Source organism: Penicillium cosmopolitanum, assembly GCF_028827165.1.
Source record: "Penicillium cosmopolitanum strain IBT 29677 chromosome Unknown utg000004l:1.0-4361866.0:1.0-4365735.0, whole genome shotgun sequence".
Taxonomy (NCBI): Eukaryota; Fungi; Ascomycota; class Eurotiomycetes; order Eurotiales; family Aspergillaceae; genus Penicillium; species Penicillium cosmopolitanum.
Genome location: NW_026622674.1, coordinates 4118098 through 4140289, shown reverse-complemented (window position 1 = coordinate 4140289; position 22192 = coordinate 4118098). Strand labels below are relative to the sequence as shown.

Sequence of the window (22192 nt, the reverse complement as noted above, 5' to 3'; positions counted from 1 at the left end):
TGACGAAACCCGTGGAGATGCCATGCCTTCTTGCATCGGCGATCTCCACGTCTCCACGTCGGCGTTTTTGGAGGGACCTTCTACCGGTCCGGCACGCTATTCCGCCAATCAGCATGCGCATAGCGATCTAAGAATACCCAACAGCCTAATAGAACATCGCAGAAATATTGCCAATCCTACTTTCGAAATATCGACAAACGCATCGTCGTTGGTTGAGATCTATGCTGGTAGCTATGTACAGTACATATGTACAGTACTCGCTAGTCGGTAACCCGTAAGGAATTCCTATTTGCTGTGAAATCTTGCATAGCCACAGAAGGTCTTTGATCCACAAGGATCATGAGCTAGTGTACTCGTACCTCTGCGATATGCCGATCATATGGCCTGACTTCATATGTAGCTTTTTGCAATCAATATGGCGAAGTGGCTGCAAATTGACCAGAACGTGGCGTTCCGGAACTCGGTTACGCTGCTACTTGCTAACCCTGGATAAGTTAACCGTACCAGAAAAATGCGAAGAGATGGTGGCGGCAGCTGAAAACCAGTCCAAACCGACCATGCAGATGATGTTTTGTAGAGAGCCTTTGCCTCAAGAAGTGTATAAGGCATAATAAAAAATCTCAATAGCAAATCCAAGTGATTCGGCAGGTAAAAGTAGGCCTTACCAATTGTTAGTAAAACGCATGAGACGCGACCCTGGGCAGACTGGTTTTTCAAGCTGGATGCGTATGCAGTAGGATTCGTGTGGCCAGAGATTCCAAGCAGGGGGGCTTTATCTTCCTATTTAACGTACAGTCGATGAACGGCTGAGGTGGGTGCTTATTAGCTGGTTCTCATTCCAGTCCATCGGACCGGGATATTTAGGGTCTAGGGCAAACAATGGGGCTGCTTTGAGTCCAAACTGTTCCAGCTGTTCCAGCGGTCCGCGGTCTGGGCTCTGCTGCAACCTGCCTAAAGCCACCGCCCCCCCCCCCTCTCTTTCTGCTCTCCCTGTTTCTTCTTTACTGCTGGGTTCCTTGGGTTCTTTACTATTTTACTCTCTGATTCTCGCTGCTCCAAACTATTTTTACACATCGTCCCTTACTCTGAATTTTCGAACCTTCAAGTCGGGGTTTATAGTTTCTATTTCGCCCTTGAAAGTGCCTCTCCTTTCAAAAATGGCCGATTTCAACACCTCCCAGGTGATGGGTGTAACATTTGAAATCACGTCCAGGTAAATTCGACGCGTATTGGTTACTTTTTGATGCCAAAGCCCAGACCATTAACACGGTCGCAGGTATACAGAACCGCAGGCGGTTGAACTGGATGCCGCTGGTCTTATATGGTATGTCCAGTGTGATAACTCTTTTTGATTCGAAAGAGAGAAAAAAAAAATAAAGATTGATTAACATGGCCGCCTTTAGCTCCGCAGAGGATCAAATCCTGCATGGTGTGGTCGCTGTGAGGAAAGTGACAAAGCCCTTTGGTTCATCTACCCTTGCAAAGCGGGCGCTTCGTGAAATTAAGTTACTTCGCTATCTGCGACATGAAAATGTTCGGACCCAATGTGGAATTCTTTAAACCGCCAGAATTACAACTAACTTCCAAAACAGATTGTTGGTTTGAATGATCTTTTCATATCTCCCAGCGAGGACTTGTATGTTCAGAATCATGCCTTATTTACTTCGTTTATCTCTGACTTTCGTAGGTATATCGTCACAGAACTCATGTGGACAAACTTACAAAGGCTTATTGACCGAGGCCCAATGGAAGATGCCTTTGCAAAATATTTCTTGTACCAAACACTGGTAGGAACACCTTACCACCAACGAACTACTCAAGATCCCAAGATGCTAATGAAACCAGCGAGGACTGAAATATGTCCACTCGGCAGGCATCATACATCGTGATCTCAAACCATGCAGCATTTTGGTTAATGATAACTGCGACTTGAAAATAAGTGGTTTTGAACATGCACGATTACAGGGCCCCCAGATGACTGGCTATGTTGTGACCAGACTTTACCGAGCGCCCGAGATCATGCTCACCTGGCAAAAATACTCAGCCAAGGTAGACATCTGGAGCTCAGCTTGCGTTTTCGCTGAAATGCTGCAAGGAAGGCCGCTTTTCCCCGCTAGTAGCCATGCCGATCAGTTCAGTCAAATTGTCAAGCTTTTAGGCAGTCCGCCCGTGTGGATCATGGATATGATTACGAACTCCAATGTAAGTTTGAATATTGATGCCATGGGAGATATCAGACTATGAAATGAGAGCTAACGAATTAATAGACAAGAGGATTTGTTGATTGTTTGCCAAAGTGTCAGCGGATGGACTTCGCAGATGCTTTTCCCAGCTTTGACAAACAAGGTATGATAACCCTTTCCCGGAAAGAAGACAGAGACGTGAAACTAATATCAACAGCAAATGATCTACTCGAAAGAATGCTAGTGTTTGACGTGAACGAGAGGATCAACGCCAGAGACGCACTCTCACACCCATACCTGAAATTATACCATGACCCGGCTGATGAGCCAGTAGTCAAGGAAACGTTTGATTGGTCTTTTGATCAATCTCAGAATTCCATCGACACATGGAAACGCGTTGTGTATGTTTTTTTTTTCATCCCCCCGAAAGCTTTCTTCGAAAGACAAAATAGCTAATACAGCAGATATGAAGATACAAGGAAGTCTGGAAATTCCGAACCTTAGAAGTCAAGAACGGGCTTGCGATGAACATGAGCATGAAACCGAAGGAGGATACTGTTCCCATCAACATTGTTTCAACATCGGATGCCGATGGGAATTCCTTGACTCGCATGGATGACTTTGACGAGATATTATCTTCATTTTGCGAAAACTTTGACTCGAGCGAGATGGCTGCGCAATATCCAACCGCAGAAAGCATTGCTGGAATCTCTTAATATTATGTTTTACTTAGGGATCCGCTGGATCGGAATATTTAATGAACTTGCTATGAAATAATGATACCTATCTGGGGCGCTTTATCTTAACATGTCACAAATAATAAATTGTCTCAAAGCACATCTTGTCTCAAAAATAATCGAATCCACGCATACTCCGTATAATCATACTCGATCTATACAATACACGTGATCTGCTTACTCAGCAGCCTATGAGGTGCCCACTTTAAAAGTTCAATTTTGCTGGTTTCCTTTTTCTTTCTCCACGCCACCCCCAGTGCTTGCACAGCCCGACTGTTCTCTCATGACAATCTCGGGTGTCATGACGAAGGCCTTCACTGGCCGACGTCGTGGGGGTGGCAGATGAGAATTTCACTCTGTATCTGCTGCTCTAGATGGTTTCATTTGATAGAAGCGGTTCGTTTTGTAGTGATACATTCATTCGTCTATGTATTCTGGTGTTGGTGTATGTCCATCTGCTCTAGTTTGATAGACCTTGTAGCTATAATCATGGGCGTGAGCCCCGAGTCATGCTGCTGCGCGCTGCATGCTTCATGCTTCATGCACTTGAGGGTGGGCAGAAAGCCATCTGCCCAGCTTGAGTCGCGCTGGGTGTGGATGCGGATGCGAATGCGGGTACGTCAACAGACAAGAGACAGATGTGCCTGCTCGCGAGCCAGTTCTCTGTAGCCCGATCGGTAGGCAATGCATGTGTTGATGGCAATAGCCCAGAAGGTCACCCTGTAGAGAATATGCCGATGTATGCGAGCCATTGGGTTGCATAGCTCCGTCTTGCTTCACTCCTCATTGCCCTCCACCACGCGCGCCCGAATGATCTTCAGTTCGTCCATTGGCCGATCCTCGCCATTGGTCTTCACCAGACCCATCCGTTGAATCACTCGCATGCCGCTCTTAACCCGACCGAAGATAGTGTGCTTGCCATCCAGCCACGGCGTGGGCGCAAGGGTGACGAAGAATTGACTGCCGTTCGTGTTGGGCCCGCTATTCGCCATGCTGAGGACACCGGCACCAGTGTGCTTCAAGTCATCGCGAATCTCGTCTTCGAATTTCTCGCCGTAGATAGAGCTTCCTCCTCGACCGGTGCCGGTAGGATCACCAGTCTGAACCATGAAGTTGGGGATGATGCGGTGGAAGACGACGTTGTTGTAGTAACCTCTCTGCGCGAGAGTAGAGAAGTTGTTGCAAGTCTAGAAGCTTTGAGTATTAGTAAAGAGCAGGATTATTACCGCTAGGAGGGAGATTAGAGCTTACCTTGGGTGCGTGGGTATTGTAAAGCTCAACTGTGAAGGAGCCCTGTAAGGGAGTCAGCCTCTATTCATTGGCATGGTCATACCAACTGCATTGCAATGCTTACCATGGAGGTGTCGAACACCACTTCGGTCGCCATTTTTGAGGATCCGAATACGTGAATATGTGAAGGACTTTGTTCTTTTGTTCTTTGCGGAGTGGAAGTGTCGCGGGGGAGGTTGAAGATGAAGAAAGAAAGAAAGGCGGGACTTCCCCCAAGGTTGACCCAAACGGTGGGCGGAGCGGCAGTTTACTTTTGTCTTTGTCCAATTTGTCCAACTTGTCCTTCACAACACTTCCACTTCCACTTCCACTTTCTCTTTTCCTTTCACTTCTTCTATCTTCACTTTGTCATGTGTTGATCCATCATTCATTTATTTCCTCACATTCACCTCGACTCGACTCCCTCCGTCAATTTGCCCCGAGGGGAATAGAGCTATCGCTCGTGTGACGTACAATGTCCGACATTCACGATGTGAGCCCCGTCGCGGAGGTCCTGGGACAAGCTCTCTATCATTTCGACCGCATGAGACCGCTTCTTCCCACATATGGCCACCTCGTTGTTTCCGCTCTTTTCCCCATCTGGATTGGCGCGCACGCTTCTCTATCACGACCTTCCTCCGCCGCAAAACCTCCCAAGAAAGACGAAGACAAAGAAGATGACACCGACGATGAAGATGATGAAGATCAGGGCACAGTCCAAAAAATGGAAGGCCTGGAGCCATCGGATGCCTTGATGTTTCCTTTGACTGCGGGACTCACTCTTGGTGGCTTGTACTTGGTGATCAAATGGCTGGAAGACCCCGCCATCTTGAACAAGATTCTCAGCTTCTACTTCTCCCAAATGGGTCTCTTCTTTGCTGTTGCCTTTTTGAAAGATATTCTGTTGATCTTTCGATCAATCGTCTTTCCGAGATACTATCGTTCTGGTGGAAAGCTCTGGCAGGTTAACCAATCTAAGCGCGTTTTCCAAGCCGATGATCAAGTTCGACACTCCCCACTTCCTGGTGTCTTGGGAATGATCCCACTACCAGGAAAGGCTCTGGCCTTACTTTGGGCCACTCGGAATGTCTCCTACCAGCGACTCAAGATGCGCCTGCTTGTTCGAGGGATCATTGACGGCAAGGGTCTTGTTGGCCTTCTCGATCTGTTCAGTGGCATCTTTGCTCTGGGTGCCGTGGGGTACTTTGCATTCATTACAAAGCCATGGTGGTTGACCAATTTCCTTGGGTTCAGTTTCAGCTACGGCGCTCTGCAATTCATGTCTCCGTCCACGTTTTGGACTGGTTCTCTGATTCTCGGATCCTTGTTTTTCTACGACATATACTTTGTCTTTTTTACACCTTTGATGGTTACGGTCGCTACTAAGTTGGATGTCCCTATCAAGCTGTTGTTCCCTCGACCGGCAGGACCGAATGATGACCCCGCTGTTCAAGCCCTGGCAATGCTGGGACTTGGAGACATTGTCATCCCTGGAATGATGGTAGGATTGGCCTTGCGGTTCGATCTTTTCCTCTACTATCACAAGAAGGGTGTTCAAAAGGCACAAGCCGAAGAGAGCGAGTCGATTGTGAAACCTCAATACCAAGCCGCAACTGGTTCATGGGGTGAACGCTTTTGGGCACCGACGATCGCACCGCGAGAGCCCGAACTTCAACCTCCCTATCATGATGCTCGATCTTTCCCCAAACCGTATTTCAAAGCCAGCGTTATCGGATACGTACTTGGAATGATCACCACTTTGCTAGCCATGCAGTATTCCAATCATGCCCAACCAGCTCTCCTCTACCTGGTCCCTGGTGTTCTGATTTCTCTGTGGAGCACTGCGTTCTTCAGAGGTGAAATTCGTGATATGTGGGAGTTCTCTGACGGGGAAGAAGTGGACGAAGAAAAGGAAACAGATGGAGAATCTACCGGGGATGCGAAGACGGAGAAGGATGAATCGACTCCTGAACATAAGAGTCTGTTCAGTCGAATTCTGTCCGGGGATCTGAAAGCACTGACTGGTGGATCTTCATCAAGCAAGGTCTCAGATACCAAGGGAGAAGATTCCAAAGAGAAGGAAGACGAAGCTTCCGAGGACGAACACTCCAAGGATTCCGATTCCGAAAAGGAGGGAAAGGCAAAAGAAAAGAAGAAGGAGAGTAAGAAAGAAAAAGGAGGAAGAGAACTTGGATCTGGTGTCGTTTTCAATATCCTTCCCGCGCAAATCTGCTGCCAAGGACGACTCTTCAAATGACAACTCCAAGTCCGAGGATAGTATGGTCTTCATTCCAAGGGTTGATCAATGGGATGAGGAGCCGCCGACCAAAAGAAGGCGAGGAACGCCTCGAAAGCATTAAACTTGGTGCTTGAAAGCTACTACATAAGGAATTGGAATGAAACGAATAGTCTCATGCCGTAAACTTGTGTAATTGTCACCCAATTATTCAATGGCGTACTAGCCATATCGTAAATTGTATACACCTATCACTCACTAGTTAGTAAGTTAACTAGTAACTAGTACGTTGTCGGCCTGATGTGTCGGGTGTCACTTTGTCACTCTACCGCCTCCGATAGTGAAATTATTCTGCCGGACTGGACATCGGCGTTTTTGATGAAGAACCTGCCCGATCTTCAATCTCCGGTTGTAAGATACAGCCTCGTGAAGCTCAGACCATGGCTTCAAGTTCCGCTTCAACAGCTGCCCCTGCAGCTCCAAACTCGCTCTCACTACCCCCATCCCAATTTGCGCGCCTCCAACCCCACGCCTACCTTCTCGCCCACCTCTCCCCTCCGTCATCCAGCAACCAGCCCTCAATCCGTGCCAATGGCCGCGCTCCCTCTCAATTCCGAGTCACATCCGCCAATGCAGGCTCCTTGACCCATACCAACGGTAGTGCTGTGGTCCGTCTCGGTGACACAACCGCAGTGTGTGGTGTTCGAGCCGAAATTCTTCACACCGACGACATCGCCTCGTGGAGTGTATCGCAGTCGACAAACGCAAATAAGCGCCGACGCATCGGCGAGTCTGAGAAGGAAACCGAAGCCAAAGATGAAGAGGATCGCGCCCACATCGAGGACTTGAACCTGCTCGTCCCGAACATTTCATTGAGCACGGGCTGCGCACCGGGCTTCATTCCCAGCGCACCACCCTCTGCCCTCGCCCAATCGCTCTCTCACCAAATCCTTTCACTATTGCACACTAGCCGTCTCGTTCAAGCCGAAGACCTGCGCATCTGGTACCAACCGCCGAACTTGGGACCCGAGGAAGCGCAGCAACACAATGATGAAGAACAAATGGACCTGGACGCAGGGGCCAACGAGGAAGAAACCAAACCCGCTGAGATCAAGGCATTCTGGGTTCTTTACATCGACATCATGCTAATTTCCCTCGCCGGGAACCCGTTCGATGCAGCCTGGGCTTCTGTCCTAGCCGCTCTACGCGATACAAAGCTACCCAAAGCATGGTGGGACGTTGACAATGAAAGTATTCTCTGCTCAGACGACGTGAAAGAATCGCAGAAGCTCTCGTTGCGCGGTCTTCCTATTTCCAGTTCATTCTGCGTGTTTGAAGCTGATGCTGCCGCAGGTTGGCGGGCGGTTGTCATTCCTGATGCCGAGGAGCAAAAGGTTCAAGATAGCAAGCACGGTTCGCAGCAGCAAAAATGGATTCTTGCGGATCCGGATGGATATGAGGAAGGTCTAGTACAGGAACGGGTTTATCTTGTTGTTGATAAGGAGGAGGGTAAGACGGTTATTGTGAAGATGGAGAAGCTTGGTGGGTGGACGGTCGATAGTGAGGATTTGAGGCAATTAGTGGATATCTCGGCCCAGAGGTGGGATGAGATGAAGCGGATACTGGATCAATGTTAATGGGTAGATTACTAGCAGGATGTGAATATGATACCACTATACGAGTTCATTTACATTACAAGTAGATGTAACACCCAAATGCCTAGCAGGGAGTAGTAGGGTAGCATTCTATCAAGATTCAAGGCTTCTTTAAATACTGAGGCCTTCATGTTCTAGTACCAGTACTTAGTAACTAGTGCGACAAGTTGAAAACTTTGAAGATGCGGCTTAGGATATTCCAACACCGAGGTGAACTGTTAGTGAGTTCCACACAGCGTGGTATATTGACCCTTGGAGGGGAATTATAAATCCAATTTCCCGAGCTAAATATGGCATGATCAATGTGCATCTGGGCAATAATATTTTCCCGTTGTTCCAAAGGTTCCCTATAATAGTACTACTACTATTAATATGCATGGGTTGATCTATCAAAACAATCATGTCCACACAAAAGAGTAACTAGTACTAGTAGTGTATAGAGTACAGCGTACCGATTATTCCGTATATATTAAGCAGCATGGCAACTCCGCACTCCGCACGAGTCAACTGTATCTAATTTTATAATTTGTGGCTGACTTGGTAGTTCCTCCTGTTTGCCTGCTTGCCTGCTTGCCTCGTCACATCGTCACGCCGTCACAGCGGCACACCCTCCGAGAGCCACATCAACCATGAACCTCACTACTACCAGCATCACCTAGCCAATGACGGAACTCGGCTGAAAAAGACCTTCTCTGCGGATCTCTTCGAGAAGATGACGAGCAGATACTCCCGAGCGATCAAGACTAGGCGCCGGGGAAGCCAGGTACCGGCTGAACTCTACTACACTCCCCGAGCTCATCAAGGTGAATGGTTTCTAATAATAATCCAGCATCATTGACTCGCCATGGCTGGAGTGTTCTTCAGTTTCCCCACCCACGCTAATGCGGCCCGATCACCCCCAGTCACCCCGTTGGCTGCTTCGATTGGTGCAGATCGGCCCCGACGGCGCTAATCCATCACATTTCACTGGGGAGATTCCTCCGCACCACCGCCCACCGTGGTCTCCCTGGCAAAGCGCTGCTCGTTGAGCTCTGCCGGGCCTTCGATTGGCTCGCCATGGGAGGAAATGGCTAATCATTGCAGCTGGTCATGGCGCGAAGGCACATTGGGTGCTTGGTGCGACCCCCACCGCTGTGCCCCAATACATGTAGTCCCAGATCTCCCCCCTCGCGATTCCTTTTTTGTTTTGCTTCGCTTCAAACTTTGATGACACCGGAACCGACACCTGTTCGAGCTTCTGGCGAAGACATGAGATCTAGGAGGGTTTGAAATACAGGAGGGTGTGTATTTCTTGGATCGCAGTGCGATCTACAGGAAAAGAACAAAACAGTATGTCTATGCTTTATGGACGACGCAGGAAAATGCCCAAGCAACGAAAGCTCATTAATATACCAAAGGTCTTAGGAGGGAATTTATCATCGACCAACCAATCCATCCCCTAGTTGATTAACTCTCATCCGCCATCATGTGGAATTCAATCCCCTCCCTCGTCAAGCGGGTTCAAGTCCCAGTCACCGCATCGACGACGCACAAAGAGCTTGTTGAAATGCAAAGGGACCCATGGTCTCAGTCTGCAAAATACGGATATGGCTTCGTTTACTTTGCGGTAGTGCTGCTGGTCACCACTTCTCTCATCCGATTTTACCATATCTGGGGCGATAAAATGCGAATCGCCTACTACAAGGAGCACAAAGAGCACCGGCCACATCTACAGCCTGCGGCATCAGAAATAGTCGAAGAGTACGAGCTACCTAGTGCAGGAACAGATGCCTCAAGCGCACACTTTTTTCCCTCGACGTCGCAACCTGTTCCACCAAAACGACGCGAATGGATCGTCCAGAGAATTGTGCCGCTGAAAAAGGCCATCGCGTTAATGCGATGGGTCTTCTATCGACCGATGCCAGTGATCAGGATTGGGAAACTCGAATTTGTTTTCCCTTCTCTGGCTGTGACAGCAATTGTGTCAGTTGCTTTGATTTTTGTGACTCTCTACTGCTTTCTTCCGCAACCTCTTTACTACTACTCTATTGCTCTGGGATCACCACCCCTGGCAATCCGAGCCGGTATGCTGGCTGTTGCAATGGTGCCTTGGATTGTAGCACTGAGCACAAAGGCCAACTTCATTAGCATGCTTACCGGACTCGGTCCCGAACGACTGAACGGACTGCATCGCTGGTCTGCCTACATCTGTCTGTTCCTGAGTCTGGTGCACATGGTTCCATTCTATATAACGCCCATCTGGGAGAATGGCGCGATGGTGAACTATCGCAATTTCGTCACGCTACCGATGTATGTCTACGGAAACGGAATTGCGGCTATAGTCCCTCTCATCGTTCTTTGCGTACATTCGCTTCCCTTTCTCCGTCACAAAATGTATGAGCTATTCATCGTGATCCATATCCCAGTGTCTTGGATCTTTGTGGCTATGCTTTTTTGGCATACCAAGAACTTCCTCTCTTCATGGGGTTATCTCTGGGCCACGGTTGTCATTTGGATCATTTCCTATATTCTCCGACTTTTCTACTTGAACTGGTCGAATCCCTTCCGCACCGACTCCTTCATGATTGGAGAAGAGTCAGCCGTAACCATTCTCCCACAGGGTGCCCTGAAAGTTACCGTGCCTACAAAGATGCGCTGGCGGCCTGGCCAATATGTCTTTCTTCGCATGCCGAGAATGGCATTCTTCGAAAACCATCCGTTCACAATCGCTTCTCTCTGCAGCGATGACTTCCCATCCGAGTATGGAGAGGACTATCGTGATCTGACCCTAGTCTTTCGACCATTCAAAGGTTTCACGCGCAAAGTGTTCAAGAAGGCCCTGGAAAATGGACCTTACAAGATCTACTCAGCTCTTCTGGAAGGACCTTACGGCGGGATGCAACGTGAAATGTCTGCCTTTGACGACGTGATTTTCTTTGCCGGCGGTAGTGGTATCACGGCCATCGCCAGTCAACTGCTAGACTTGATCAAGAAAATCCGCGACGGCAAGGCTGTCACCAAATCAGTGAAAGTGGTATGGGCACTGAAAACAGCAGAAACGATGGAGTGGTTTCAAGAAGAGCTACGAATCTGCCGAGATAATGCGCCATCTAACATCGTGAACTGCCATTTCTTCCTCACGGGCCTCAGCCAAGAAGACCAAGCTGGACGAGACTTGGTCCAAGAAAAGATCTATGGAATGCTTCAAGGAATCGACAAACGAAACTCGGCATTCATTCGGGAAGAGGCAGCCGGAGACGCAGAGATCGAGAAGGAGTTACGCCGCGAGAACGAGGATGGCCTCGCTGCTCTTCCAAACGCATACACTGCCTCTCACATTGCCAACAGCCGCCACTATCAACAACCACAAATAGATCCCCATTCTGGCAGTAGCTCTCCGGGATTCGATTTCGGATTTGGTAATAGTCTCCCACCAGTACAAACTACAGCTACGCCACGGGGGAACACCACTCCACGCTATGCCTATTACCAACCTCCACTGCGAAGAGAGAACTGGAGGACGGATTACTTTCGCCCGAACATCTCCCAGATCCTCATGGATTGTTCTAAGAGTTTTGGCCGACGGGCCTGTGTCTTCGTCTGCGGTCCTCCTGCAATGCGTGTTGAGGTGGCCACAACAGTGGCCAAGTTGCAGACGCAAGTAATGTTTGATTCGTCCAAGGACGAGATTTTCCTGCATGCCGAGAACTATAACATCTAATCTCGCGAAACGAACTCGGGCATTTCAATGTTCCTTTTATGCTGTCTTTGTTAATTCGATACCCGTGGCGTTATGAAGGTTCAAGTGCTTTTCGAGTCTATGTATGCATACGCAAGATCATCGATTTCACATATTTTACCTGCATCTACTTGAGCATGCAAATATACCCATACTTTGATGTCGGCCATTTATCGTAAAAACAGTAATATTACTGTTCAAGTTATAACGTGATGCATTGCACACTGATGCACGTGGGGACTCATTTATCTGATCGACCCCGGGTATCGAAAGTAAAGTTATACTAGTACTGGTAAATAATCGACAGGTGAGAGGCGCAGATATCAAGCGCTACCTCCTTTGCGGTATATTGCCCTTTTCCTCCTCAGCCTTGCGTTTCCGTGACGGCGTAGTCGCATCCTCGAAGGACCGAGGCTGAGACTGAGGCTGAGACTGAGACTCAGGCAGTAATTGAACCCCATGATCACCCTCTTCTTCGCTATCGTGAGCCTCAATCTTCTCCCAGCCCTCCTCGTCATCTTCTTCCCCATTGGCAGGTGCCTCCTTGACCTGATCATTCTCCAACCATTCCACATCCAACTTGACAATCCTCGCACCAGACGGTTTCAACCGCCGATAATACCCCTCGACAACTCCATCCTGCACCTTAAATCCTCGCGCAGTATACCACCTTAGACCATCCTCATTAGCTTCATGAACATGAGCCGTCACGGAACGAATACTGTAGTGTTTAACCAATTTCGAAACGCGATATTGAGTATTCTTCGAGGATGGTGGAGTTTCAAATAAGAGCGAGTTTAACAGGGCGGCCGCCACACCATGACCTCGATATGGCGAGAGAAGATGGAGAGTTTGGATATAGAGATTCGTTCCCTGTTCATGTTCGCGTCCGCGTTCCTCTTCTAGTGTATTTGGGGTGTCTAGCCTTTCCAATCGACACCGAATACCCCCAATCACCTTATCCGATCCCGGTTGGTCATGGTATATAGCAACACGCGACAAGGACGCGATGACAGGGTCGGTAATTGTCGCTGTATAGAAGGAGTTTGGGTAGCGAATTGGTAATAACAGTCCCGTAATGCGCGTGAGAGATGGGATATGGGCTACACCAATGGGTTCGATTGTAGCATTGGGATGTGGAGTTTTATAGCCGACTGGAGTAATATCGGGATACGGGATGAATGTCTCTTCTTTGGTGGGTGGTCTTGTTGTTGCGACAGTTGCGGACTTTGGTGGTTGTGGTGGTGGGGGATGGATGGGTGGAACCGAATTGGAGGGACGAGAGGAGGATGGTATGGAAGGAGTCTGTGCCTGGAGGTGGTTCTGGCCTTTGGCGAAGAACTGGTAGGCCATGAGTAGAGGAGTAGGAGTAGATGTAGTGTGTAAGAGAGGTAGAGGTAGAAATAGAAGAAGTAGAGTGTGGTAAGGTGTGAGTGGACGGAATGCGGAGATGGGAAGGCGATAAGGCGATAAGGCGATGGGCAACCTCCAGCCACGCCAACACCAAACCACATCCACATCCACCACCCTCTTTGGCTCTTGGAGACTTTGACTGGTGACCAACACAGTACGGTGAGTTTTGAATTCCCCCTCTCCCTTCATCTCAAGTGTCTTCAGTTCTCTTCATCTTTCCCTTGACCTCAACCCTCTCATTCCCCCTTTCGGAATCGGTGGCTGAGCCTCAACCCTCTGTTCCCGAGACACCATGGTTACCCGTGAACTTGCACTGACATACTCCCCCAACTGCGCCAGGGTCCAATAGATACCCCTTCCCCTATTCTTTTAGCTTCTATGTTAGAGGCTCTTCGTTCCCTCGGACCGATTCCGATTCCGATTCCGATCTCGACCTGGCTATAACCATTGGCACGCTTCTGCATAGATTTCCGGCACATGGAGAACTAGCCCGCATCGGCGCGAGAAGGGTTTTGACTGTGTCGCGCGGGTAGACACAGCTATCGCACTTTCAGCACTGGATCAGACCGGTCCGAATTGGATTGGACTGTCGAGACCGACGTCGCAGGACGACTCCGATCATGGCCGATTCCAACACCGCGGCCCACCGGCCGAGCTATCCTGCCGGCACTATCGCCAAAGTGGTATGAAACGAGACATCATGATCGCGGTCGCGATCATGACGAGCCTACTTGTCTCTAACTTTCTTCTGTCTAGTCAACCGATATACTGAACGAAACCTTTCACAACATCATCCATGACCTCGTTGCAAAAGTCCACCGTGAGGAGAAGGTGGCGCGAATGCGCTCCGCAGTCGTGGTGGCTCGGCAAAAGGCCGAGGAAGGAGCCATCATTCCAGAGGACACCGCCAGCAAGTCACTGATCGATGGAAAACCGAGAGAGGTCAATATCGATGCGAACAAGCTCGCGAATACACACCTGGAGACCGACGCCGCCATCTTCGACCGCGGAAAAGTACACCTGAAAGGCAATCCCCTGCATACCGTGAAGGAGATCATCTGTCCGGACTGCCGACTCCCCCGTCTAGCCTACCCTCCAGTTGGGGCAGGATACCGACCTCCTCCGGACCCGAACAAGAAATACTGCGAGAATGGGCCGCTGATCACCCTGCCCGGCCACGATGTCCACGGGAAACTATTCGCCATCATGCCGAACCCGAAGAAACGCAAGGATCAGAAAGATAGCACTATCCCCGAGGTTCCGACAAGCAAGTGCCCCATTTGTCCACGATATTTCGTCATGAACAGAGTAGCACAACACCTGGACCGCTGTATGAATATCTCCGGGCGCAATAGTACCCGCAACAAGACACCAACAGATAGCGGCGCTAGTGGCGCCAGCAGCCCGACCTCCTCAGCGCCAAAGCGCCCACACGAAAATGAAGACGAGGGTGGTAGCCCTAGCCCAACGAAGAAGAAAAAGCTCAATTCCTCTAATAAAAAGGGCTCGAGCAACAAGCCCGGGCCCAGCAAGCTGAAGAACTCGTTCACAGTAGAGGAACACGACGATGACATCAAGAGCGAGAATGCCGATGCCTAAGCGTTTGCGCGAGATGGTCGTCCTTTTCCTATACTTGCTTCCCCCCAGTCGGGGGCTACACGGTGTCATTGGCGTTTTCCCTCTTCTTGTCTTGATTTCAATGTTCTGTTTCCAACTTTTTTCCTTATGGCGTCCTGGGTCTGGTTTGACCTACACAAGAGTTTGCATAGATGACGATGACGATAGGGTGGGATAGGTCTTGTACATTACTTCATACCATACACTGGGCTGCAGCTGGCATTGCTGTAGACGGTGCGCTTTCTGAGATTTTCTGGGCCATATATAGGCTTCAATGCATGATTTGGACCTGGTATTACACTGGCAGTGCATACTAGTAGTAACTGCTTCCTTTGTAGCTCTAGGTAATTCGTCCTGATTGGGAGGTTAATACTATGAGCAGGTATATAGTTGATAGTTACTCGGATCTACCTGCATAACCAAGAAGAGACGTATTTAAATTTATACAAGGATCCGTCTAAACTCAGAATTAAATTGTATAACTAATATTTACTTTAGTTACCGTTGCATTGTGGTAAATACAAAATGTACTACACTGTATGCATCAACTGGCTTGGTTTTGGCGGGGACTGCACCTCTCCATCTCCCCATCTCTCCGTCTGAGATCCACCTTCATCTTCACCTCCACTTCCACCTCAATCATGTCCGACCTTGTAGCTTGGGCTATCCCTCGGCTTGGCCAGCTGCTGCCGCTAGATGAAGATTATCTAAAGCAAGTCATCGAGTATTCCGCCAGTCTCCCCGCCAAAGCTTGTGCCGATCACCTCAAAAACTTTCTGGGTGACTCCCCCCGCCGCCTTTGAGTTCATCGCCTCCTTCAACGCACGCCGAGCCCGATCGTCTGTGCCTGCTGCTCCAACTACATCTGCTGTGCCTACACCATCCCGACCCAACGATGCATATGCCTCTAAGAATGACCGACCGAAAGGGAGGGGCAAGAAACAGAAGGCACCGCTACACAGCGCGGGCCCGACCCGCCGGCCAGACAACTATGGTGATGTGGGTGGTGGTTATATGAAGAGGGACGAGGAAGATTACATGTCCGCCAGCAAGCCGACGCTGAATCCCCCTACTCAGTCTTTGACTCCTGGGTCATCGGGTTCCTCTCGTGCCCAGTCGCCAATGCCCACGCCATCCTCGAAACCTCCCCCATCCGCCGCGGGTCCGGTCCTGTCAGATATGCTACCAAATGTGCGGTCAAAGACGAGCAAGTCGTCTCGATCATCGGGGACCTCCACAAATTCAACTAAAGGTGGTGCGGCTCTCACAACAAACGATATCTCGGACCTAACGGCTGCTATTGCTGCTTTGGAAGTATCGACCAACCCGACCTTGGGCGAACGACGAAAGTGCAACTGCTACGCTTCGATTCACTCATTATTCGACCCCGCTCCAAACTGTTTGAACTGTGGCAAAATTATCTGTTCGTTAGAGGGACTACAACCGTGCTCCTTCTGCGATACGCCTCTTCTGTCTGCGGAGGAAGTACAGAGCATGATCAAGGAATTACGAGCCGAACGTGGCCAGGAAAAGATGCGCGCCCACAACGAGGGTGTCCACCATACTGGAGGACCGCGGCCTGTTGGATCCGATTCTGGTTCCGCCTCACCCAGCAAACTTGATGCAGCCAGGGCACACCGTGATAAGCTACTCCAGTTCCAGGCCCAGAATGCCCGCCGAACCAAGGTGGTCGACGAAGCCGCTGATTTCGAAACCCCAAATGTTGCCTCTACCCTGTGGATGAGTCCAGCACAGAGAGCACTGGCACTCAAAAAGCAACAACGTATCCAGCGTGAGATGGAGGAAAAGGCTCGACCTGAGTGGGAGAAGAAGAAGAGCTTTATGAGTCTTGATATCAAGGGTGGAAAGGTTCGGCGAGTGTATCACACCGCTGCAGCCGAATCCACCCCCGAAGCTAGCGAACCGGAACCCGTAGAGGATACTGAAGCTGACGCGCCCCCATCTCGTGGACACGCATTCAGCAAGAATCCTCTCCTAGCAGCAGGTGGACTCATGCGCCCGGTCTGGAAGGCCCCGGAAGGCAAGGCCGTGGATCCGAATGAGAGGGCCGAGCGAAAGCAAACATGGCGACGGGTGCAAGATGACAATGACGATAACGAACAATGGATCCTAGATGGTGGAATGCATGGACACAGCACATAATAGTACTTTGTTTTTGTCGGTCGAGTGCCAAGTGGGCTCGACCAGAGCCCAGCGCCAATCCCCGCATACTCGCAGCTCTGTGGGATTTATACAACCTTGTGTCTGGATAAAGACAGGGCTTTTTTTTCAAAGCCCGTCGGCCCAATTCACGCCTAGCAGACGGAATCGCCTAGCGCTTATTCCGTCCTGAGACAGCAAGCATCTTCCCCTCTTTCGTGAACTGAGACTCCCGATAAGGGAGACTTGCAGTCAGCTATCCTCAGCAACCCCACCCACTATGGTCGACGTGCTTAAACCAGCGGGTATCCACCAAATATAGGAACGGATACTAGCGGTATGCCGCAGTTAAAAGCCACCCCCAGCCGTGGTGGGGTTGAATTCTTGAGGGGCATATTTACTGAAGTCCAGGACGGCCGTCTAGTCTATGCTGATGATGGCCTACCTATACGATATGTCTGATATAATATGAGTGAGACCTAAGGTAGAGCTATTCACAGCCATGCATAAGCCATTCAGCCACTGTTTCTTGCTATGTAATAAACCACTTGCTTGTTTAAACGGATCAACCAAGCATTGTAAGACCTCTCCCCGCAATAGGCAATTGAGTGGTAACCAAACAGAAGACTCGACTCTATCTAACACCACCCCTTCATAAACGTCAGAAGATCACGGGGGCACTTAACACATTCCTAAAAAAAGTAAAAGAAATATCCGGCCATAGCCGTGCAACCCACCGAGACGAGCAAGATTGCTACACGCAGCTCTTCATAGGCTCCGTCATCGATCCTCGGCTGGTTGCGGGTATCTTCGGCCGCGGTGAGTATAAAGTATTACCACCTCACTGAAAGCCATAAAGAATTTGGGAACTTGTGCTGACCCGAGCCTCCATGCTGATCCAATAACTCCAACATCATGTTAGCTGAACCTGTGCTCAGACACCTCACTGTCGACCGGATACTAGGCGATTTGGCTGCGGTGCTGGTTGTGCTGGTAAGCAATCCAACCATTCCAGTCACTCCATTCCTCGTCTCCATCCCCATCCCCCGCCATCTCCACATATGAAACCCCCTCAAAAAACCCCGGACAAAGACTGAAATTGTTAGACCATCGCGTATATCCTCTACAATCGCTTCGTACACCCACTTCGACACATTCCCGGACCACTTCTAGCATCCATCACTCCCTGGGTCCAACTTTACCATGGACTCAAAGGTGATCGACACCTCTGGCTCGATGAATGCCACCAAAAGTACGGCAGTCATGTGCGTGTCGCCCCGAACTTCGTCTCAGTGAACACCGATCGTGGTCTCCACGACATCTACGGACACGGAAAACGCCTCCAAAAAGCGGATTTTTACAATGCCTTCCCAGCCATCAAAGGCGTGTATAACACCCACAACGCTATTGACAAGACTATGCATGGCCGCAAAAGACGCGTCCTAAGCCAGGCATTCTCCGACGCTGCGCTGAAAGGTATGGAAGATGTCATGTTGCTTCATGTGCGGCAACTCTGCGCGGTCCTTGCCGGATCCGGATTCGAAGCAGACGACTCGCAGGATCGAAAGGGCCTAGTGCGCAACATGGGCAACTGGTTCAGTTATCTCTCTTACGATGTAATGGGCGAGCTATGCTTCGGAAAAAGCTTTGACATGTTGATCACCGACAGTCGCCGACACATGATTGGACTGGTTGATCGTGCTGCGAACCGGCACTATGTGGTGAGTACCTCCTTCAACCCGAGAGATATCAATCATCAACTCCTAACAAAAAAACAACAACAGTGTGGTCTCTGGATGCCTCTAGACCGCTGGAACTTGGATCAGATCCTCATCCGCCGCCTCACGCAAGACCGCTGGAACTTCATCATGAACTCCCGCGTCGAAGCAAACAAACGAGCACAAGAACGAGCCTCCGCCGGCCGCGAAGCAAAGAAAGATTTCTTCTACTACCTGCTCAACGCCAAGGATCCTGAAACAGGCAAAGGGCTCAGCACGCCTGAACTCTGGGCGAAGCAAACGTCCTAATGATCGCCGGCAGCGACACAACCTCCACCACCCTCGCCGCAACTCTCTTCTACCTCGTCCGCTCACCATCCGCCCTGAAGAAGCTCACGGAAGAAGTCCGCACCGCCTTCACAGAAGTCGAAGATATCATCAGCGGCACCAGACTAAATGAACTAACCTTCCTAAAAGCCTGCATCGACGAAGCCCTCCGTCTTTGCCCCGCCGTCCCCGGCGCACCACCCCGCGAAGTAATGGAAGGCGGCGCCGTCGTCGACGGCATTTTCCTCCCCGCCGGCACAGACTGCGGCACACCAACCTACTCAATCCACCGCCAAGAGAAATACTACCGAGAAGCGCAGCAATTCATCCCAGAGCGCTGGATCGAGGGCGCAACCTGCAGCACCTCATCCGGTGCTCGCTGGGAAAGCACCAAAGAGGACATCGAGACAGCGCGTCGGGCATTTTGTCCATTTAGTATCGGGCCTCGTGGGTGTATTGGGAAGAGCATGGCGTTTATGGAGATGCGATTGACGCTCGCGCGATTGGTTTTCCTTTTCGATATGAGTCTTGCGGACCGGCAGGGTGAGGATGAGAAGGGTCATTTGGCGCTTGTGGATCATTTTACTAGTGCGAAGGATGGGCCGAATGTTGAGTTTCAAAAAGTTGTGCCTGTTTCTGTTGCGAGTGACTAGGACTGCGCACATGGGTTATATGTCGTGTTATGAGAAATGTAATAGAATGAATGGATGGATGTCAATTACTTTGAAGTGAACTTGTACTGGTTTTTAGAACTACGAGTGCTGCCACTCAGACCAAGCTTTTGCGTACACTTCTTCAATGTCCTCGTTCCAAATCCACGCCATGCGGTCTTCCAATAAGGCTTTTATAACAGGGAGGCCAGCATCATAGCTAAGCCCTGCCACTCCCTTGACTTTCATTTCATACAAATCCCCTGCTTCGCGAGATGTCATCTGGACCCTCTCTGAGCGAGGGTATCGGATAGATTGATAAAGATGAAGGCAATGCTCGATGGTATAGGGGTGTGTTGTGCTTTGAGATCGGAAATATTCTTGGAGTGCTCGCCCAAGTATATACCCATCCTCTACGGCTTGGCCAGCCCCAGCTCCTAGGAAACATAAAGATAGTCAGTAGCTTGTCGGAAAATAGAAGGGGTCCTGGCTCACCTTGATGAGGGCACATTGCATGGGCTGCATCACCCAGGTGTACCGCGGGGTATACCCGTCCCTAATGCCCGCACAATCCCTGGTTAAACAAAGAAGCATGCTTTATATCCCCACACCTCACCTACATTACACAGAAACAATTTAGTCATTTCAGTCGGACAGCCGAGTTCGCCGCCCTGAACCATGTTATTTTCAGTTTTTAGAACAGAAATTGTCACGAAAAGTGGCGCTATTGTTCAATGGAATATCGAAGGCTCGCTGTCGCTTGTTGTTTCTATCCACCAGGGCTGGTCTGAAGATTTTTCATGCTATAATAATAATTTTGAACTCATTTGTGTTCATATGGGTCATATCTGAAGTGGTTCTGAGGATCTGGACAACAGACAGGGGGGTATAATTTGTTAAACCGCGAACCCGAACACACTTTATGATAATCAGTTCAATATGCTTTATAATAGATACTTAGCTAAGAGAAGGCCAATTTATTTTCTTAAGGAATTAAAATGTCTGGAAATTGTTCAATTTATTTTTCCACGTCTTAATGCGAATAATTCTATACTAGTCCCGGGTTGATCTATCACGTTTTTGGAACTTAAGCTATGTAATTATTAATTGAGAGAAATCGTTAACAGTACCCCTTGTGATAGTATAAATTTAGAATCGATCTACGGTGTGGATATTACCTTTAATCATGTATTGTGTCTAGAGATTCCTGTTTATGATGAACAATCTTCCCGTTGGCTTTCCTTGGCTGTTCAAAATGGGCTCTGAAGTTATTCCAATACACAGGCTTTTAGATTCTTGAGTTTAATTCCCAGTTTGAATAGCCCGTGTTGTGCGGTGGGAATGCGAGCCTCTGCCTCTACTACACTGGTTGTAACTGCAAGGAATGTCCCTACAATCGCTTACGCTCGACCCGTGGGACCCGGTTAATCGGTCCAATAGCCTTATTTTTTAACGTGTACATCCAGACATTAGAGGCATAATGTCACGGTTGATATGAATAGCTACCACGCTGTTCTAGACTATAAAGTTGTTGAAGCTCCATTGCTATCTCCGGGCCTTTGGACGCTGCCCTCACAATACAATCCTATTATTTGAGTCTCATATCTATTACAACGCCAAGAATCTTGACATAGCTTTTTGGTACCCCCAGCATCCATTCGACCTTCCGCCGGAGAACGAAGACGAGGAAATGTATCACCGTTATTGCGTTAATACCATCTTGGTTCATGCAGGTGAATATTGTTTCTGAGAAGACCACGCCGCCGTGGGCGAGGCTCGACTGGCCGGTCAACGCATGAAACGTCGCAGAGCTCAAGACAACGATAATTCCCGACGCCCTCTGGAGTCGGAGACTCGCACGGGCCGATATAAAAGACCAATGCACTGTTTCTCTGATAGAAAGGTTTTATCTGTGACTCTTCCCTTATTCCTTCACTCATGCTCAGTTACATCGTTCAATGCTGCTGAATCGTTGAAACTTGAATTCTTTGTATCTGGGCTGTTACGAGTACGGACCAATCTCTCAAAGTTTTCTAGGATATCTGGAAAAATCATAGTCACCTTCAAGTTCCCAGGTAGCGAAGAGAACTAGCTACTACTTGCGCTGTACAATGGCACTTACTATGAAGATTCCAAGGTCTCAACCCCGAATGGATATTTTGACAAGATGTGTATCGACATAGTACTTTAGACTAGAAAGGAATTGTCAGTAACTACTACCGACCACCTGGGCAGTTGACGCTATGGAGCACCGCAAGAGGGTGAGGTGAGTTACTACTAGTCTTCCAAGGTTACTTTACGAAAAGAGTGTCCGTGATCAGTTGCTTAGATTGATACGAATGGTGTTGATTGAACAAAATTACCGAGGTCCTTCAAGTCCGGCTAATTCTAACATAAAATACATCTTTAATCCGTGGATGAATGTTTTCAAAAGCCACGGTGTAAAAGCAAGAGGGTAAGAATAATTTCATCAATCAATCGACGAGAAAAAAGGGAATGAGAATCATAG

At 49.2% G+C, this 22192-nt stretch overlaps 9 protein-coding genes across 9 annotated transcripts; 7 read left to right on the top strand and 2 right to left on the bottom strand.

Annotated features, from left to right (window-relative positions):
* Window positions 1-1157: 1157 nt before the first annotated feature.
* Window positions 1158-2899, top strand: N7509_002968 (mitogen-activated protein kinase; the record flags this gene model as incomplete). Its single annotated transcript, XM_056627605.1, has 7 exons — window positions 1158-1213; window positions 1380-1533; window positions 1593-1636; window positions 1688-1787; window positions 1846-2202; window positions 2268-2584; window positions 2656-2899. 7 exons carry the CDS (start codon window positions 1158-1160, stop codon window positions 2897-2899), a joined length of 1272 nt encoding a protein of 423 aa, XP_056493400.1.
* Window positions 2900-3696: 797 nt separating this feature from the next.
* On the bottom strand, window positions 3697-4307 carry cyp1 (putative peptidyl prolyl cis-trans isomerase (CypC); the record flags this gene model as incomplete). The annotated part of the gene is made up of 3 exons (XM_056627604.1): window positions 3697-4107; window positions 4172-4213; window positions 4275-4307. The coding sequence occupies 3 exons, from the start codon at window positions 4305-4307 to the stop codon at window positions 3697-3699; spliced, it is 486 nt and encodes a 161-aa protein (XP_056493399.1).
* Window positions 4308-4664: 357 nt separating this feature from the next.
* On the top strand, window positions 4665-6549 carry N7509_002966 (aspartic endopeptidase; the record flags this gene model as incomplete). Its single annotated transcript, XM_056627603.1, has 2 exons — window positions 4665-6213; window positions 6353-6549. 2 exons carry the CDS (start codon window positions 4665-4667, stop codon window positions 6547-6549), a joined length of 1746 nt encoding a protein of 581 aa, XP_056493398.1.
* Window positions 6550-6865: 316 nt separating this feature from the next.
* N7509_002965 (3' exoribonuclease family protein) lies at window positions 6866-8062 on the top strand (the record flags this gene model as incomplete). Its single annotated transcript, XM_056627602.1, has 1 exon — window positions 6866-8062. The coding sequence occupies one exon, from the start codon at window positions 6866-6868 to the stop codon at window positions 8060-8062; it is 1197 nt and encodes a 398-aa protein (XP_056493397.1).
* A 1483-nt stretch (window positions 8063-9545) lies between these two features.
* N7509_002964 (putative metalloreductase transmembrane component) lies at window positions 9546-11780 on the top strand (the record flags this gene model as incomplete). The annotated part of the gene is made up of 1 exon (XM_056627601.1): window positions 9546-11780. The coding sequence occupies one exon, from the start codon at window positions 9546-9548 to the stop codon at window positions 11778-11780; it is 2235 nt and encodes a 744-aa protein (XP_056493396.1).
* A 348-nt stretch (window positions 11781-12128) lies between these two features.
* N7509_002963 (GNAT family N-acetyltransferase) lies at window positions 12129-13151 on the bottom strand (the record flags this gene model as incomplete). Its single annotated transcript, XM_056627600.1, has 1 exon — window positions 12129-13151. The coding sequence occupies one exon, from the start codon at window positions 13149-13151 to the stop codon at window positions 12129-12131; it is 1023 nt and encodes a 340-aa protein (XP_056493395.1).
* Window positions 13152-13831: 680 nt separating this feature from the next.
* On the top strand, window positions 13832-14810 carry N7509_002962 (uncharacterized protein; the record flags this gene model as incomplete). The annotated part of the gene is made up of 2 exons (XM_056627599.1): window positions 13832-13894; window positions 13968-14810. The coding sequence occupies 2 exons, from the start codon at window positions 13832-13834 to the stop codon at window positions 14808-14810; spliced, it is 906 nt and encodes a 301-aa protein (XP_056493394.1).
* Window positions 14811-15353: 543 nt separating this feature from the next.
* On the top strand, window positions 15354-16991 carry N7509_002961 (C2HC5-type zinc finger protein; the record flags this gene model as incomplete). Its single annotated transcript, XM_056627598.1, has 2 exons — window positions 15354-15365; window positions 15546-16991. The coding sequence occupies 2 exons, from the start codon at window positions 15354-15356 to the stop codon at window positions 16989-16991; spliced, it is 1458 nt and encodes a 485-aa protein (XP_056493393.1).
* Window positions 16992-17903: 912 nt separating this feature from the next.
* Window positions 17904-19686, top strand: N7509_002960 (cytochrome P450; the record flags this gene model as incomplete). The annotated part of the gene is made up of 4 exons (XM_056627597.1): window positions 17904-17981; window positions 18095-18709; window positions 18773-18975; window positions 19029-19686. 4 exons carry the CDS (start codon window positions 17904-17906, stop codon window positions 19684-19686), a joined length of 1554 nt encoding a protein of 517 aa, XP_056493392.1.
* Window positions 19687-22192: the final 2506 nt, after the last annotated feature.